The 18537-nt window shown below is 41.6% G+C and overlaps 1 protein-coding gene across 1 annotated transcript; it reads right to left on the reverse strand.

The window, feature by feature from the left end:
• Positions 1-378: 378 nt before the first annotated feature.
• On the reverse strand, positions 379-16601 carry etv1 (ETS variant transcription factor 1). Its single transcript, XM_087778785.1, has 10 exons — positions 16350-16601; positions 11502-11555; positions 6546-6675; positions 6283-6468; positions 4690-4946; positions 3201-3275; positions 3051-3119; positions 2804-2973; positions 1399-1500; positions 379-1338 (listed from the first exon to the last, which is right to left on the reverse strand). Exons 1-10 carry the CDS (start codon positions 16408-16410, stop codon positions 1117-1119), a joined length of 1326 nt encoding a protein of 441 aa, XP_087634911.1. The 5' UTR covers positions 16411-16601; the 3' UTR covers positions 379-1116.
• Between the last annotated feature and the right edge of the window lie 1936 nt (positions 16602-18537).

Consider the following 18537-nt stretch of genomic DNA (forward strand, 5'->3'; position numbering starts at 1 on the left):
AACATGACAAAGTGAGGCTCTTTCAATTTTTTGTTAAACTGGATGAAGATATAGAGGTTTTGTGTTCTTCTGAATGATGACTTTTAATTGGCTTTTAACCCCTTCAACAACCTCCTGGATCCGGATGGAACTCCAGAATTTTTTTGTCCTATCACTGTGTCCAAAAATGTGTGTGTCGGCAAACAGATGTGATTGTTTGCGATAGTGTGCCGGTGACTGTTAATGTGTGTCCATGTGTGCACGTGTGTGTGGTTGTTTGTGAGGTTGTGTGCGCCCCTGTATGAACGTGTGTGTAGACAACGACACCGACATGTTTGGAGACATTAGACACTTTATTTTACAGCAGCTGCAGTTTGAATGATTCCGGACACAAATGAACACACACTTCAGTCTGGCTGTTGTCCCCTCACTCAAGAGCTAAACCACACAGTCTCGACCTCCAACAGCTTTCCAGGTCTCGAGTTCATCGTCTCTCCTGAAGCTCCCCAACATCACTCGAGAAATGAATCTGCTGCACAGTCGACCATAACTTTGAAAACAATCAAAGTTCCCTCGATAAAATGAAATTTAAATATTCTTTTTATTATTCAGTAAAAAAAAAAAAGAGCAGCTGATTTAAATAAACATTTAACAAAATATTTTTCACACCATTTTTTTTACATCTTAAAACATTGAAAACAAAACGTTTTGCAGTGAAAAAAGTTTCTGGAATCTTTAAATCATCAATATATTATTATTTTTCAGCATGAACTGGTCACGTAATTAAACAAGTGAGTTGACATTTTCGCAAAATAAGAAATGTTAAAATGATGAATCTGCAGATCTGTTTCTCGAGTGAGGGCGCTCTGGGAGCGAAAGTCTCTAAGAAACATTGAAATCAAAGTGGACGACGAGTGGCAGGAGCACAAGGCTCACCCGGTGAGTCTGGTCTCATGCTTCTGACCATCTTGTCATGGAAAACCAAAAAATGTACAAACGTCGGCGTCGCAAAGTCCCGGCGCCACTTCCGGTCCGTAAAGTGCACGCTCCGTCCTGCTGCAGGGAGGAAGAGAAGTTCCTCGTCCTTCCTGAGGGGGCAGCATGGGGCGACAAGAGGCCGGCGCGTGGAAGTGTGCGTTAATAGACGTAACCCTCGCTGTAGGGGTGTGGCGGGCAGTATGGCGCCTCCTGCACGTACGCCATGTTCTCGTCAAAGTGCGATAGCGGCACCGTGTCCTCCTCGTTGATCTGCCGCTCCATGTCCGTCTTCAGCACCGGCCGCTGATTGTCGGGAAACGCCATCGAGAACAAGGCCTCCGGGTCGCACACGAACTTGTACACGTATCTCTCTCCTGCCACCTGGAGGTTGGACGCCAGTTAGAAAATGTCGGTCAGTGTGTGTAAGTGTGTGTGTCCCACCTTCTGCATTATCCCCTTCTCGTAGTAGTAGCGCAGGGATCGGCTCAGTTTGTCGTAGTTCATGGCCGGGCGGTTCTTCTGGATCCCCCACCGACGCGCCACCTTCACGACAAACAGACACACACACACGGTCAGGGTGTGACGCCGACAGCTGCTGTGACGCTACACAAACTTCTTAATCCACATTGTCCTGACGCTGGTAATTAAGAGATCGGACCCGAGCGGACCCGTGTTCATTAGCGAGCGCTCGCACAGCCGGCGAGGAGGCAGCAGATGTTGCTGCACCTGTCGGCCAGACCACCCGCCTCCCACCTGCACGAACCGTCGCACACTTCGGCGCCGCTCGGATGTTGCAAACATGAGGTGCAAAGACATGTGGATCAGGAAATCATGTCTGATCAAATGAAGAAAATGTTTTTTGATTGACTAATAATACTATTATATAGTACTATAGTATTGACAATACAAATAGAATTGGAAAAACTTTGTGAATTTACGTTTCCCGTTCTAAAAAAAAAATTCTGTCCTGAATGCCACAGTGGCCCAGTGGTAAGAGCGATGCAAGAGGCAGTTCTGAAGGGAGGCAACTTTCTGTGTGGAGTTTGTATGTTCTCCCTGTGTTGCGTTGGTACATACATACAGAGGTTCATTGGGAACTTTGGTAAATTGTCCGAAGATATGAGTGTGTGTGTGTCTGGTTGTGTGTTTTCATGTTCCATGTTCAGGGTGTCTCCTGCCTTTCGCCCGAAGAAGCTGGGATAGGCTCTAGCCCCAAAGGGAATAAGCGGCAGAAAATGGACGCCACATTCAATTTTCAAAGATATGTGCTATGTATCAAAACACATACTTCTCTTAGTATACTAGAAGTTAGTATGCATTAGGATAGTGTAGTACTAACTAGTATGCAAATTCTCAACAGATTATGTCTCAAATCAAACAATGCAGCTACGCACTAACAGGAAATGATGCGACAGCCTCTTCTTCTACTACTATTTAATGATGGTTGCAACCAGCTGTTGGAACGCTGGCAGCACGTTTTGCAAGTTTGGAAGAAGAAATAAAGAAAAAATATGAGAAACTAAATATTGGCGAGATATTTAAGCTAGTATCAGCACCGAAGACGTGCCATCCTTCTACTGCTGGCTGTATATATGACGCAACTTCTGTTGACAACCTCAACGTCACTAAGATGGCCGCCGTTTAGAGTAGATAGTGTCAATTGAACCATACTCAGTTTTGTGGGCGTTTTAGTACGCCAATTTAGTGTGCATGGAGCACTACATTTCACATACTAAGAATTGAGACGCACTTACGCGCTAACAATATTAACTTTGAGTACTGAAGTATGCGATTTGAGACACAGCTCAGGCCTTATGTTTCGAGACGAACCCTGATGGCTTCTCACCTCTTCTGGCTCAATGAGTTTGAACTCCATGCCTCGTCCAGTCCAGGCGATGAAGTGCGAGTTGGACGGGTCGTCCAGTAGCGCCACCAGGAACTGCCAGAGCTGCAGAGAACCGCGGCGCTGGTACGACGGACCCTCGCGGTACAGACCCGACTCCTGCTTGATATCGCCTGACAACAGGAAACGATGTGTCGTTCAATACAGTGAAGTCAACCTATTTCTTCTAGAAGATTTTCAATGGACTCACCTTCGACTTTGTCGGGGACAACGCAAGTGTCGTCGTAGAAATGTCGCGACACCTTGTCGAACATGCACCCTGCAACACACAAGGGATGGAAATAATGGGTCACACTGATGATTTTCAGCCGGAGGCGGTGAAGAACGTCGTTGTTTGTACCTTCAGCGCGGTTAGCGTGATGCGCCAGGTAGCCGTCCTGGCGCAGGTAGACGGAGTGGCAGCTAGGCACTTCAGCTGAAAGAAGAAGATGGAGTTAGAGCCTGAGGGCCACGTGAGAAAGAAGTCTGTTCACTCAACGCAACAACGCTCCTGATTAAAGACGACGCCCTGAAGCGCCGCCGCCGCCCTAGAGCCACGTCGCTGTGTCACCCTGCTAATGGAGGCCGCGAGCTACTTCTATGAACCACGGAGTCCGACACGACTGTGATGCTGGTTAACAGGCTTTGTAGCTCGGATGAGAGAAACAAAGTCACATTTGTAGGTATTATTCCACTTTTTGGATTGCGAGAAAGATCTTCAGAGGCTTTGTAATATTGTTTTATAATCACAACTTGTACCTCACTTACAGCAGACTTTATTAGGCTGGTTGGTTTTCTAATCTTAAGAAGAAAGTCAAGAACTTAAGGTATGGAGCTGCTGATCCTTATCCCTGTTCGGGTTCTTCTTTGCGCCCCCTGTCCCGGCGTGTTCAGAAAGTGAGCACTCGATAGAAGACTCAAGTGGCTCATCTGCTCTCGTAAACAATCCCTGAACTTCATCACAGTAATGGATCGGCAGATTAGCGCTAATGAAATCAACCCGTCCAGTTCCAGCGGAGCCGGCAGTTAATCACAGGAACCATCGTCCTAGCAACGGAGCGCAACCTGGACAGAAGTTATTACATCTAATATTTCAAGCGGTCACATGACGCATCCCGGCCTTTGTATTGTGACACAAAAAGTCAAAATGTTGTTGCTGAACTAGCTACTTTATTTCGGTCTAACAGTGCAAGGCTAAGTACTTCCAAAGGTAAAGAAGCTAATAGTAAAATGGACAGCTGACGGACAAAATTAACTATAATACTCTACTGACTTACTGCTAACTACTTCTGATTGAAGAGTTAATGAAAATTATTTAAATCAGTCATATTGGAATTATAATTATTTAAACAGTTAAAAGTTTTGTCCAGTCAAGATAAGCGAAATCACCAACAACTCGTAGATAAATGCTAACAGAGCTAAAAAAAACAACTTAGAAAAGGCTTTTTTTACATTATCATTAAAGGAAAACTAATGTGTTGATTAGTGTCTGTTAAATTGAAATATTAACACTAGCTAATGTGTTTAAGCCCTGCCCAGTGAAAACGCTTTGTTTTTCTAGAGATTAAATTTCGTTTTTTTACATTAGTCAAAGTAACAGAACCAAAATGCAACAATATAAAACAATTTAATTTAATAATTAATATAGGTTTCATTTGTTATGATCTACATCAATGTTGTCAGTGTGTGTGGGCCAGGCCTGGACTGTGACCAGACGCTCCCTCTCCTCATTAGAGCAGCACAGGAAACGGTGACCATCACAGACCAACCAGACCCTATTTTCTAATAATAGGCAAACTCAATAATACCCCCCACACCCCCACTCCACAAATCCACAATGAGTGTCTCACCTGAGTCGTAGGCGAAGTCGCGCGGCTCCTGCTTGATCATCATTGCCGCAGTATGGGTAGGGTACGCGTGGGGCAGGGGCGCCCCCATTATGGCCGGGTGCTCGTATAAAGGGTCAGGGAACTCTTGCTTAAAACCCTGTGGAGGAAAGGGGATGCTGGGCTCCGACATCTGCCGGTGGTAGATTGGCCGGGCGTCCCGGGTCATTGAGGGAGGGGACGGGAAGCAGTGGCCCGGTTCAGAGAGCTGACGCCGAAATCTGACGGATAAAAGGAGAGTTCGGTAAGGCAAGACTTACTCATCAAATTAACTAGCGGTTGGTCAAGATCATAGATATGTTTTTTATCAATCAAATATCAATTTGTATTTGAGTCAATGTCCATCCAGAGACACTTCTCTGAACTAGATTAGGACCTCTTCTACTGGACCTCAGTGCAGGATTTGATACTAGAGACTAGAAAACTGAATGGGTTTAAACTTCTTTAAATTGCTTTAAAACTGATTAATTACCTATCAGACAGACATCACTATGTCAATCACCTTTCATCAACACACACTAAGGTCAACTATGGTGTCCCGCAAGGTTCTGTTCTTGGCCCTATCCTATTCACAATCTATATGCTTCCACTAGGCAATTTGACATCAGACAACACTAATCAGATAACAGAACTACAATCCTGTATTACAGATATCAAGTCCTGGATGACCCCAAATGTCCTTTGATGAAACTGAGGTTCTACCAGTCTACAACGTCTTAGGGTCTAAGACGTTGTAGACTGGTAGAACCTCAAAGACTTAAACAATCCATAACTAATGATCTAGCCTTTCCTGCTGCACCACTGTATATAATCAAGGTCTCCGCTTTAAACAGGATTTATCATTTAAAAATGGACTTTAAAATCATGGTCTTCCCTTGGACCCTGCTGAGAAGCTCATCCATACTTTTGCTTCCTCCAGACTGGACTACTGTAACTCTCTTCTGTCAGGATGATCAAAAAAGTCTGTCAGAACTCTTCAGCTCATTCAGAACTCGAGCTCGTGTTCTGACTAAGACCAAGAGGCGTGATCACTTTTCTCCTGTGCCGTCCTCTTTACATTGAATCCAGTAGAATTAAGTTACAATTTAAAATCCTTCTCTTAACCTACAAAGTTTTACATGGTCTAGCATCAACTTACATCACAGATCTAGTCCAAACATATCAACCTTCTAGAAAGATACAATCCTTAAACTCAGATCTATTTACAGCTTTCTAAATGTAGATTTGGAGAGTTATCGAGTTCCTCGTTTGTAGAACCAATAACCGGCTTCAGTCCAGAGGGCAGAAACCCTCTCTATGTTTCTCCTTTTAAAGCCCTCCTATTTGATAGTAGGACAGACAGCTCTATGTAATGCTGCTATAGCTCCCTTCTGTTCCCCAGCCAGTCACAGCAGACGACTCTACACACTGAACCTGGTTCTGCTCGAGGTTTCTGCCTGTTAAAAGCAAGTGGTCCTTGACAAAGTGTCTTGAGATAAGATCTGGAAGCAGGCAAGACAGGAACCACATTTCAACCACAATAATTGTCTTAAATGAGAAGGACCGGCTCCCGGGTACCTGTGGTCCATTGTGTAGTTGTCGGTAAGTGGCTGTGAGGGCGGTAAGTGGGCGTAGGTCCGGTCTGGCTTGGGTGTCTGCGCTGCGGTGGGAGAAGCATGGTGCAGGGGGGACACAGGGGTGCTACAGGGGGGCGTCACTGGGCTGGAGGGCTTCATTTCTGCAGGCTGCTTCTGCTCATAGGCACTGCGGAAATCAAACAGTCGTGTTGGTAAAAGAAGACATCATAAGTCGGAATCTGCATAGAGTCTCTGTTTCAGTACCTTCTGTCGTACTGACACTTGTCTCCATACTGGACCTTGAAGGACCAGTCTTGAGTGCAGGTGGAGCTCAGCTCGGAACAGGGACTGTGGAGCTCACGCTTGATCTTCAGCTGCAGGCCGTGGAACACCACTGAAAGAAGGAGAGGAGTAGTCAAGACAAACTCTTTAGCCGTCGTACACTTCATGGTCATGATGAGTTTTTGATAACGTTTCTTTGACTTCCCGCAAAACAAGTCACTGACTCACTTTCACTGTTGCTTAAAGAAATGCTGCGTTCCCATTGAAACTTGTTTCAACTCATGAAGACCTAGTACACGGACCAGACTTTGATTGAACAACATTCCTAGAAGAACATCCTGAGCTGATGATTTAAAATCCAGGATCAGGAAGCAGGTGATCAAATTCTCTTCGTGCGACCGCATCATTGATACTAGTGCGAGACTCGTCTGCTCTCCAGACGACAGCTGAAGCCGTTATTGATCAGAGCTGAGACGTCCTTGTTAACGTCCCATCGTCTCTAGTCCTGATTAAGACAAATGCGATCCACTCCAGCACAGTCAGTCTCAGAGCCACCACAGACGAGCACAAGAGCAGGCAAAACCCCTAAACATCTGATTGAAACAAAGCCCAGGAAATCCTCACAAACCTTGTTCGAGGCAGTTTTTCTTTGTTGTAGGTAATAATATGGTAAATTAGTAAATGGCTGTTACTTATAAAGTGTTTGTTTTTTTTGCTTATTCAGCACCCAAAGTGCTTTACAGTCAGTTAAGCATTCACTCACACACTGGTGGGAGTAGGCTGCGACGCAGCGCGCCAGCTGTCTGGCTAAGGGACACAATGCCAGAATTGGGAAATATCTAGAAATGTAAGGTTTGGTTTTTTATTTATATCTTCAACAATTGTAGACAAACCTAGGAAATACATTTATTTTATTACTTAATTCATTGTGAGGTATTAGATTAATAATAGTTCCACTTTAACTTTATGATATACTCTGATCGGACGAGGGCCACATAAACAGTAAAGGGACCACCTGTGGCCCTGAGCCCAACTATGTCTGGGGGACCAAGGTGGTCGTAATCTTCTGGCTAGTTCAACTGGTGACTTGTACAGAAGGCAGAAGATCAGTTAAGACTTCTGTTGGAAGTCAAAGTCAAACGTGTGCGACCAAGTCATGGACAAGTCATACTCAATATTTATGTCTTCTAATCGGTGTGTGTGTGTGTGTGAGGGGGGGACTCAGCTTGACTGACAGCTGCTGAGCCAACAGGGGTTCGATCGGCCCACACCCCTCTTCTACGCCCCGTCGAGCCCCCCCCCCCTCCCCCCGGGGAGCTGGGACGCATGAGCCTCTCGGGTTTGTTCACACCCCCTGTGGAGTGGTCCGACCTTTGTGGGTCATCGATCGCAGGTCAAGAAAACTCCTGAGGAGCGACCTTTAGAGGACGGCTGTTGGAACCCACAACCTGTTTGTTTGTGTTGGACAGAAGAACGTGAGTTTTCAAGTGATCCGGTCAAAACATGGATGTAGATGAACCCATGAGTCACATTTTTGAAGGATTTGAGTTGGGATGTTAAGTCTGACTCATTCAAGTCCCAGTGATTCATTTGAGTCGCCGTTGAAGAATCGAAAGAGGGCACGAGTCGCTTACACTTTTGACCAGCTTTAACACAAAAGATGGCGCAGTAATTCTGGATAATACAAGTTTCTTCCTACAGGAAATAAACAGGAAGTTTGTGGATAATGTTTAACTCGTCAATGACTCGCACTCTCTTGAACATCGGATTCACTCCTAAACGACTCTCAGTGTTCGCAAAGAGGTGGTGGTTGAAATCCCGGTGTTTACCTGGTATCATGTGCCAGCTGCAGCACGGCGCCGTGCACGAGCCTTAAATTAGAAGCGGAAATGTCACAATAGATCTGGTCAGGCGGGGGTGCCGAGATCCAGAAATCAATAGCAGAGTCATCGCTAGACAGAGACTTCCTTTTCAGTCCAGAATGTCAGAACCATCACCGCTTGATTGCCCTCGTTATCTACTTATTGATTAGCCGAGTCTGCGGGCGCTCCGAAGACGAGGATGCTACAATTACTGGATCTGTTCATGCAAATGTTGCGCCATTAACTGTTGTGATGTCACGGAAGGGTCGCTCTGGATTTAATAACGCCAACATTGCCCAAAAAAAGGACAATGTAAGAAAGAAATAACTCTAAATGAATTTGTGTTTTTGCCTTTTCTGTCCTCTCGTTTCTCGGTCCAGATGTTTTCAACAGTTTTTAATCTTCTATTTTCTTAGAGCTTGTGTTTTGACCCGAAGGCCCAAGGAAAATGTGTTTGTGGTATCCCTTGTGTTGTCTCTTGGTTCAGGTGAACGTTGACCTTGAGACAAAACAAGGGATACCACAACATACATCTGTTTTTGGGCCTTCGGGTCACCTTGACCCTGAGATAACACAAGGGTTAAACCTTTTGGACTAGTCAATTCTCTTTTGTTCTTCTTGTTCTTTTGTTTTATTTTATTTTATTATTTTGTTTTATTTAATTCTTCTTATTCTTTACATTCTTCTCTACATTAACAAGGCATTCCATAAACTTAAAAAAAATGAAATATTATGTATTATACTTAAATTAAATTAATTTCTTTATTATTATGTTTTCTTTTCATCCTCAGAAAAATGTCAAAGAGATTAATTTTCTATTGTAATTAAGATTTCCTTTTTTTTTTCTTTAACTTCTCAATTTCATCGTCACATTGAGGGAAGATCTGACTCCATATATTCCAACCTCGACCTTGACATGGTTATCTGAGCTCTGTTGGTCGGGTCTGAAATCATGGCTGGACCACAGTTGAGGCTTGGCAGTTACTCCTCGTTGCATTCATAAAAAAAAAAGAAAAAAGATCAGCTCTTTTGGCAGCCGTAGAAAACCCTACGTTCCATTTTCACCTGCCGCAGGTGCTCCAGGCTGCCGCTTAACGTCGGAGGCAAAGATCTGGCGGGAAATACGTGGCCCCATTTTACACCTCCACTGCTCCTGCGTTACCCGCTAAGTTATGCTAATGTGAAGCATCTACGTGGAGTTCGGGAAGAAAGAAAACAAGTCTTTTCTCCTCCAGGCCCGAGGACACGATCGCTCCGAGGCGGCTCACATGCTGGTTTAGCATGTTGCCCGAGGAAACCGATAGCGAGTAGCTAATGGCTACGAAGACAGAAAACAACACCCAAGGCCTTCGAGGTAAGAATTTTCACATTCATCAAACCATTATTCTTTGCTCCATTTATTATCCAGTGAAAATTGAGTCAAGCGTTGCTAACAAGAGCTAGCTTTAAAGAAGTGTCCTAAAAATGTACATTTTCCAGCATTTAGCAAACATTTATTTGTAAAACTCAATATGATTCGTTGAGATACTGAGCTGCTAGTTTTATGACGACAACAAAAAAAAAACAATGGAAGGAAAGTTTAGATTTGAGGTCAACGACCTCTGCATCCATCCTTCCCTCCTCAACATCTCTGGACCTGGAGGAACCCATATGGGACCCCGGGCCGGCTGGGACTCGGGCGGCCCCTCGCCCCTCGCGCCATCTGTTGGTGCATCACGATGGCCGCTGCCAACAGGACACTTTCAGATGGTCAGCAGCCTCCCATCGCCACGGCGACCGCCCACATTCACCTCTGAAGGACGACGGTACACGAGGTGACCTCTGGACACCCGGACGTCGGACCCGTGATGTTTTCTTCTTCCACAAAATAATGTCAAACATTATTTACTTGTTTTCTTTGAGTTATAATTTTAATAATAAAGTTTTTTTAGTTTTTTTTATAAGTGTGAAATAAATGAAAATAAGAGATGGTAACGAAAAAGTAATATTGATAACTTGAGTGTTTAGCATGCGGCTAAGCTAACAGCGCTCGCTCTTGCAGCTGTCATATAAACGTCGCTCTTCTCAGTTTCCGGGTTAAACCGCGACGAGGACGCAGAGCGGGCAGTTTTGTGGTGTTTCTCACAGTTTCCGAGCATTTTGGCTCCTCGCGAGGACATGTGCTCGCTCCGGCTCCCGCCGAGCTCCAATCACTCGTTTCAGGCACCACCTTGGCAACACTTCCTGCAGGAGGCGCCGCTGCCAAGACTCCTGTTACCAGGGGAGACCGTCCAGCAGGTAGAGGACCAGAGCGGCTCCAGTGCAAACCAAGACATCCATGTTTTTCTAGAAGTAAATGTCTTTTTAAAGTCTCACCGTCAAGGTTCGACACTATCTGACTCACGGCTCTGGCTTGAGGTCCCGACAGGAAGTGCTTCTAACTCATCCTCCACATTAGAGTTTGGTTACTATGAACATGGGACTGAACACAGAGCACCTGACTAACTAACTGAGTCTGTTGAGTGACCACCAGAGGGCCACAAACCACGGTTATCCACCATCACACTGTGACCTTTGAGAATAAAGTCAGATCCAAATGTAGTGATCGTGTTGAGCATCAAGTCTCAAAGGTGTTGTTGATCCGAGCTAAACATTTAAAACTATTTAAATTATTATTAATTTATTAAAATGATATATTGAAAAATAATACATGTACAAATATAACCTATTAATATTTCATGAAACAATAATATATTGCAAATGTTAAAAATATATTAATAAAACTATTATGTACTTATATTGAAATATTAAAACATTACATTAAAGACTACACAAAATGTCACTCCTGTTATGTAGATTTACTTCTTTTTCCTGCTTAAATTTTGCTCAGAAAAATTATGTTACAAAAACAACCTTGACTAAATAAATAAATAATCTAAATTTCATGCAGAGTGATACAACTATACACCACTAACACACACACATACACTCACATGAGCAGGCGCACAGAAACACACACACTCGTTCACACACACTCACGCCTACACATGAGCGGACGCACAGAAACACAGAAAAAACAAACACTTAAAACACTCACAGTTGTCGTTCTGGAAGTCGGGCACAAACTGCTCGTCATTGTCTGGAAGTTGTGCTGCAGAAAAATAATTACGAGTTATTAAATGTAATTCATGTAATTAAACTCACCATATTATAGACATTCCTTTCATGCATTTATGAGTTTATATGAAAACTTGACATCATTCTGTATTTCTGTGACCTTGATTCAAACATTTATTGAGCCAGTTAAAAGTACCAAAAACACCAAACGACAAATGAAGAATATTTTCTAATGATTTTCTCAGAGAAACATTTTCTTTCTTATAAAGAAAGAAGAAAAGAAGAAACATCAAAAACCAAAATGGAATCTGATTTTTGCTGCAGGAGATTTTAATTTCTGTTGAGCTTTCATTCCCGTGCCGGGATTTTCTTTATTTGGCGACTGAGAACATTTGTTTTTTTCCTAAAGATAAATATATTTTTATTTTCCTGATGCTTGCTTGACGTTTTCGTAATTTCTAAATGTTTGTATGATTTCAATTTTATAATTCATTCAACATTTTGATATCAGTTTTTGGGGGGTTTACCAGTTTTCCTTTACATTTTGTACATTTAATCTTAAATTATTTTTTAGCATCAAAAGAAAACATATTGAAATAAATAAGGTTCTTGATTCCAGCAGCAGTTTCCTTGTCAGCAGATTTTATAGGAGCAGCCCCACATTAACACACACACACACACACACACACACACACACACACACACACACACACACACACACACACGCACACCTCACCCCCAACCAGTGGATCCACCTGCACCTGCCGAGTCGGGTCTGTTCCAAAACACTTCACCTGATCCCCGCTCACCCCTGCACTCCCGCGCTAATGCTAAAATAATGAAGGCAGCCAGCGCCAATTAAAGCAGCGGCGTGTGCATTTACAAGCGTCGCTCAAGTTCTTCGGCGGCAAGTGTCGGCTCGGTTCCGTCATTAGACGCGGACACGTCCAAGCACGTCGCGGAGCCAAAACCAAACATAACATTATGACCACCAGCTTATTTAAAGATATAAATCACCCAAATGTTACTAATTTTCTACTCTCCCTCATGTCGATTAAGGGTTGGGATTATATTCTGAGTAAACTGTTTTCGTAGTATCAGGCAGAAATGCAGGTCCATTTGACGGCTGCAAATCGTGCCCACTTTCTTCGTCCAAAAAGACACGCTTAAAAACATGCAAATACCTCTGTAGTACTCCATAGTGTAGACCGTAGACTGGGAATGTTTGCAATGTTTGTTGAGAGAGCGTGTTAGCCATTTAGCTTCTGCTACAAACAACCTTGAAATATAGACTTATATATTTATTTCCAAACAATTTCTCTTGTCCATGTGTCAATACAAGAGGCACATCCCAGACAAGCAGTAAACGGGTATTAAGAAAAGGGAGCTCTGTTCACGCTTTTCAAGTAAAAAATAAATTTTTGCTCTAAAAAGGAACAGTTTACGCTAAAAAACACTCAACCCTTAGTCGACATGAGGGTGAAATTTGGGTGAACAGTCACTTTAACTCCTGCAATTTTAACCCTGAGTCCTAGGTTTATCTCCAGGTTATGCTATGAGCAGCGTTGGAAGACGAATTGTTTGCTTGGTATTGTCACCAGGTACTACAAGTGGCTTCCAAAATGGGGGTTGTGGATAATATACGGTAGAAGTCCTGAGTCTTCGTACCATCAAAGAACGGCGTCTTATCGAGTATTAAATGCCTTCAGACAAGATTCTACGTCTCTGCGCCCACTGGTGTCTCGGGTAGAATCAACTCCATTTTATTTAAAAAAAGCCTTTTTAATCATTGTTATTGAAGCAGCTTCCCTGTGGTCATAATGATACGGCTGGTTTGTCGCTCAGATAACTCCGCATGAATAGGTTAAACCAAGGGGTCTGTTGAGGTTGATAAAGAGATCTTTCACTTAAGATATCAGCTTGTTTAAAATAACATGTTGAATTCCTTTGAAAGACTCTTTGTAACCTAAGAGTTATTTTTAATATATATATTCTGTCGTCAAACCATGAAAGCGTTAATATAAACGTGTCAACCTGTGTTTGACTTTTGGTCGCAGAAGGTCAGAGAGGAAGCAGGAGTGAAGGGACAAAGAGGTGAACGGGGAAAAAAAAAAAAAGGGACCACAGCAGCGGTTTGGAGTCCAGAAAGGAAGTGGAGGATGAATGAAGCAGCTGATCCGGTGACTCGCTCCTGCAGAGACGCGGCGAGCTGGAAATTTGCCGCCATTCACGAAACACGAGCGCGAGCCAACGAGGAGAGAGGGACGGCGTCCGACCATGCTGCGCTTTAAATACAGTTTCGAACGACTGTTCTGCAGTTTAATAAAACATTTTGTTTTATTATTTTGTAAATTATTTTAAATAAAAATTATGTTTTTGTTATTAATGCACATTTTTATAATTCTATAAAAATCAATATATTTTTCAACATCAAGATCATTTAAGTTTCTCGCCACATATTTTAAATAAACATCATTTTATTTACAGACGTTCTTAGTGATTCGTCGCGTTGAAAAACAAAGTATTATTATTATTATCTATTATAGAGAGTTAATGTCGTAAAAGGTACAATTTATTTTATTTTTATTATACTGAGGTTTTTTTGCATTTATGACTCATTTCTTTCCTTTGAAAACATTTGAAAAAACTGTTTTTGAAAGAAGATAATTATCTTTGTCAAATGACAACAACATTATTGATTCCACTGATTGACTTCCGTGTTGAAGCTGTCAATCATTCACCTGTACTTTCACACAAAAGAGACTTTGCAGGTAGAGGAGTGGGGGGGGCGGTCAAGAATAAAACGGATGACAAGGAGTCGGAAATTTCATCCTATAATTCCTTCTCTACTTCCAATTACCTGAGCTAATAAATCCTGGAAAGTGAAGGTTGGCGTCGCCGGCTAATGGACAGGAAGTGAAGATCGTCACATCGATCCACGACGGACTGCCCCCCCCCTCGCCCCAGACCTCCACCTCTCACTCGGACCTGGTCCCCCTCTCCATCAAATATTTAAATGTGTCGCCTCGACACGGAGCAAAGGTGTCGGACGAGATTCCGACGAACAAATGGAGACGATCACTTCAATATTCAGACTTTTATTCTCGGACTCTGAGAAGAGATACATCATGGCCGCCACAGGTGTCCGTGCACGTGGGAGGGCGCGCACGCCGGCGCAGGGTTTTATTCAACGCTCGGCTGTTTTCATTTTATGATGTTTTTGAATAAAAACTTTCATTTAAATTCTCATTGTTAGTCAAATTAAGTTTGTAGTGAAAATGTATTTATTCTTTTTCATGTTTTGTACTTGTAATTATTCTTTCTGTTTTCAAATTTTATTTTTTAAATATATTAATACATTGTTTTTGTTTCAAACTATTTTCTCCTCTAGTAAGAATTCAAGAATTGATAGACTGATAAATATTCATATCATCGTGAAAATGTTTCAACACAATCATGAAAAATAAATATTTATATTAAATAAAGATTTATAAACATTGCAAAATATTTGAAGATAATTCTTAATTTTCTTATTTACTTTCTCTTGACTCTTGATGGATTTTTGTGATGACGGATGAATACATTTATAACTTAATCCATAAATACAATTTTACTTCTTTGTAAATCACACTTACAGTAAAGAGTAAAACAAATACATTAATTTTGAAGTTTCTCCACATCAATGATTGTGTAAATATTGATGTGAAACGCTTGAAGTTAATATTATAAATGAAAAATCTAAATTTCAGTTGTGTGTTAAATCAAAATCAAAGGTTTATTTAAAGTGTGTGTGTCATAGCAATATAAGTCTAGAAAAATGTGAAAACATGAATTCAAAAGATTGAATTGACTTGAATGTAAATATTTGCTGTATTATTATTATTATTGTTATTATTATTGTCACAATGTGTTTTACAATATCTGTACAAATGAATGATTCTAATATATAATTAATAAACTCATAGGTTTAATATTAAACGTATAAATCAGTGAAGCTCGTCTGCTGCGACGCGTTTCTTTGAGTGTTTTTCTGTGAAACGACTTTAAAAAATATATTATGTCTGAATATCTGAAGCTCAAGGTTGTGTTTTCATTGTTTATTGATTATTGGTCAACAACTTTAAACCATTTCATTGACATCAGGTTTTATTATTTGATGTTCATGTTACTCAGAGGTTGATTTTTCAAACCGTAGTGCTGCTGAGAACAGTTTCTTAAAATGTATATTTAAGTTTGTGTTTTAAAAATGCAACATGTTGTTTATATAAGAAGCTTGAGAACTGATTTGATTTTATTGACATTACTTTGACATAAATTTCTTGACTTTTCTAAACACTATATTGTTCATAAAGGAAGCTCCTGACGTCAAATTTAAATCAATGTTTTTTTCCTCATTGTCATGACTTTTCAAAACCGTAACCATTTTAAAATATGCTCAACATGTCATCTCAGTAAACAACTTTATTTGATATATTTATATAATTTCTTACTTTTTTTTAAAATTTCCAACTAAAATCCTGAACTTATCAAACAAATCTGAGGACAATTTGTTTTTGTCTTTGAACAATAGAAGAAAAAGTTTGTACCAGAAACTCTATTTGTTTTCCTGTCATTCATTACGCAGTAATGTTTGACATGAACGAATTTAATTCAAAAATCTTTTTTTTTAAGATAATTGAAGTTTTGCGATATTTCCCAAAAACCGTAATGATTTTAAAAGACGCGCAATACGTCTTTCTGAGCGATAAAAACAATATTTTTTAACAGTTTTAACTCAGTCACGAAACTTTGTCAACTTAAAAACGAGCAGAAAAGGAGGAATAATCACCAAAAGTTCGGTGCTGCAGACACGGAGGAAAGAGGACGCCGGCGTTTAAATCCTGAAGCATCACGTCTCTGTCGGCGCGGCGCGAGAAAGTCTGTCCATCAGCCAAAAACTAGCAAAAAGAAAAAAGAAAGAAGGATGCAGATGAGGATGAGTGCAGGTTTTATAGATTTGGGTCTTTTAAAAAAAAAGTTGTAGATCCATTCTTTTGTGCGTCAGGGATGGTGAGATGGAGAGAGAGAGAGAGAGAGAGAGAGAGAGAGGGATGACACTCGGGTCTGAACCAGCAGACTCGTGCTCGCGGCTCTAATGTATGCATGACACGCGCGGCGCCTCTTCCACACCGACTTTTAATTGGACCGCGACTCCAGCGCAGATCTACCTCTCCTCCAGCCCTCCCTCTCCTCCGCCACCCCCCCTTTTTTTTTACCCCTCCTCCCGCACCTCACTACGTTCTACCGGCTTGAGTGACAGCTGAGAAGTTGGAACGCAAAACTTTTATTCTGAAATCAGGAAACTCGAGTTTAATTTATTTTCACTCATAAAAAAAAACCCAACTTTTTAAGAAAATTTCAAAATAAAAGCGTGACGATGGAGACGAACTCCCAGGTCTTAAACAGACAGAATATATTTATGCGGCACTTCATTGTTGGTGAAGCCTCTGCAACATAAACATCACTATTCTTATAACTTCGAGTTTGCTAGCATAGTATGCTAACACGGCTAACTACATGGTCATGCAGCAGTTTCACTTTCACTTTCAATTAAATTCCACTTTTGTGCACGGTAAAGGTTGTTGATGGTTTTTTTTGTTGTTTTTATTTTTTTCCTTTTTCATATTCTTTTTTTCTTTAGTTTGATTTGCCTTTGTATTACTTTGTTTCTTATATCTACCTGATAGGTGACTTGAATAGGAGTACCTTGTTGTATATATACTACATATTATGGATATGTCATCTATGATTGATGTGTATTGACAATAAACAAGTTCAAAAAAGGAAATTCCACTTTTGTGGATTCACAAAAGTATTTTTTTTATTTTATTTTGTGCTTTATTTAAATCTTCTTTTTCCTGCTTATTGAAACGTGAGGTGCTCACAACATGGCCTTGAGAACAATGCTGTGTCTCAAATCACATACTAGCGTACTCAAAGTTAGGGTTTTTAGTGCGTCTCAATTCTTAGTGTGCGAAATTTAGTGCGCCATGCACACTAAATTGGCGTACTAAATCGCCCACAAAACTGAGTATGGTTCGATGGACACTATCTACCCTAAACGGCTGCCATCTTAGTGACGTTGTAAACGTAAGTTACGTCATATATAAATGCATATATATTCATATACTTACAGGTGTATTTTCAGCAGTAGTAGAAGGATGACACGTCTTCACTGCTGATACCAGCTTAAATATCTCGCGAATATTTCGATTCTCAAATTTTTTCTTTATTTCTTTTTCCAAACTTGCAAAACGTGCTGCCAGCAGGTGGCGATAGCGTTCAAACAGCTGGTTGAAACATCGTTAAATAGAAGTAGAAGAAGAAGCTGTCGCGTCATTTCCTGTTAGTGTGTAGCATCAGTGTTTGATTTTAGACATACTATCTGTGGAGAATTTGCGTACTAGTTAGTATGTACACTATCTTGATGCATACTAACTTCTAGTATACTAAGAGAGGTATGCGATTTGAGACACAGCACAAGTTTTCCTGACTTGTTTTCTTCTTGCAAACTCCTGTTCAGAACCAGAAGACCGGAAGTCGCCGCCGCCTCAGGTCCGGCTGTAGCCCAACAGAACCAGAGCGGTCCACGAGCCTCACGTGTGGGTCGTCGACTTCACTTCGGCTCTGATTGAGATTCCTTCGAGGCCGAGCGGTGTCGGCCGATCGAGTTTCTGCGAAAAGGTTTAGGAGGCGTGAAATTAGCCGGCGCTGCCGCTTCAGTGTCCGACTGATGAGTTCTCCCGTCAACAACTGCTCGCCGCCGCCGCTTCTACAAACACGACGGGAGGGAAAGTAATCAATGGAGATCAGAGGGAAGCTCATATGAGGGTTCAGAGGTCACAGAGACCCAGATTATCGGAGGAGGGATCGTGTTCAACTTTGTCTCGTGTTTTTTCTCTCTTTCAAACTGTGAATTCTATTGTTGTACAACATTATTATGAAGGCTTCTTCTGCAGCGCTATTTTTGTCTGGTT

The sequence above is a fragment of the Callionymus lyra genome, chromosome 17 (assembly GCF_982586985.1).
Source record: "Callionymus lyra chromosome 17, fCalLyr1.hap1.1, whole genome shotgun sequence".
NCBI lineage: Eukaryota > Metazoa > Chordata > Actinopteri > Syngnathiformes > Callionymidae > Callionymus > Callionymus lyra.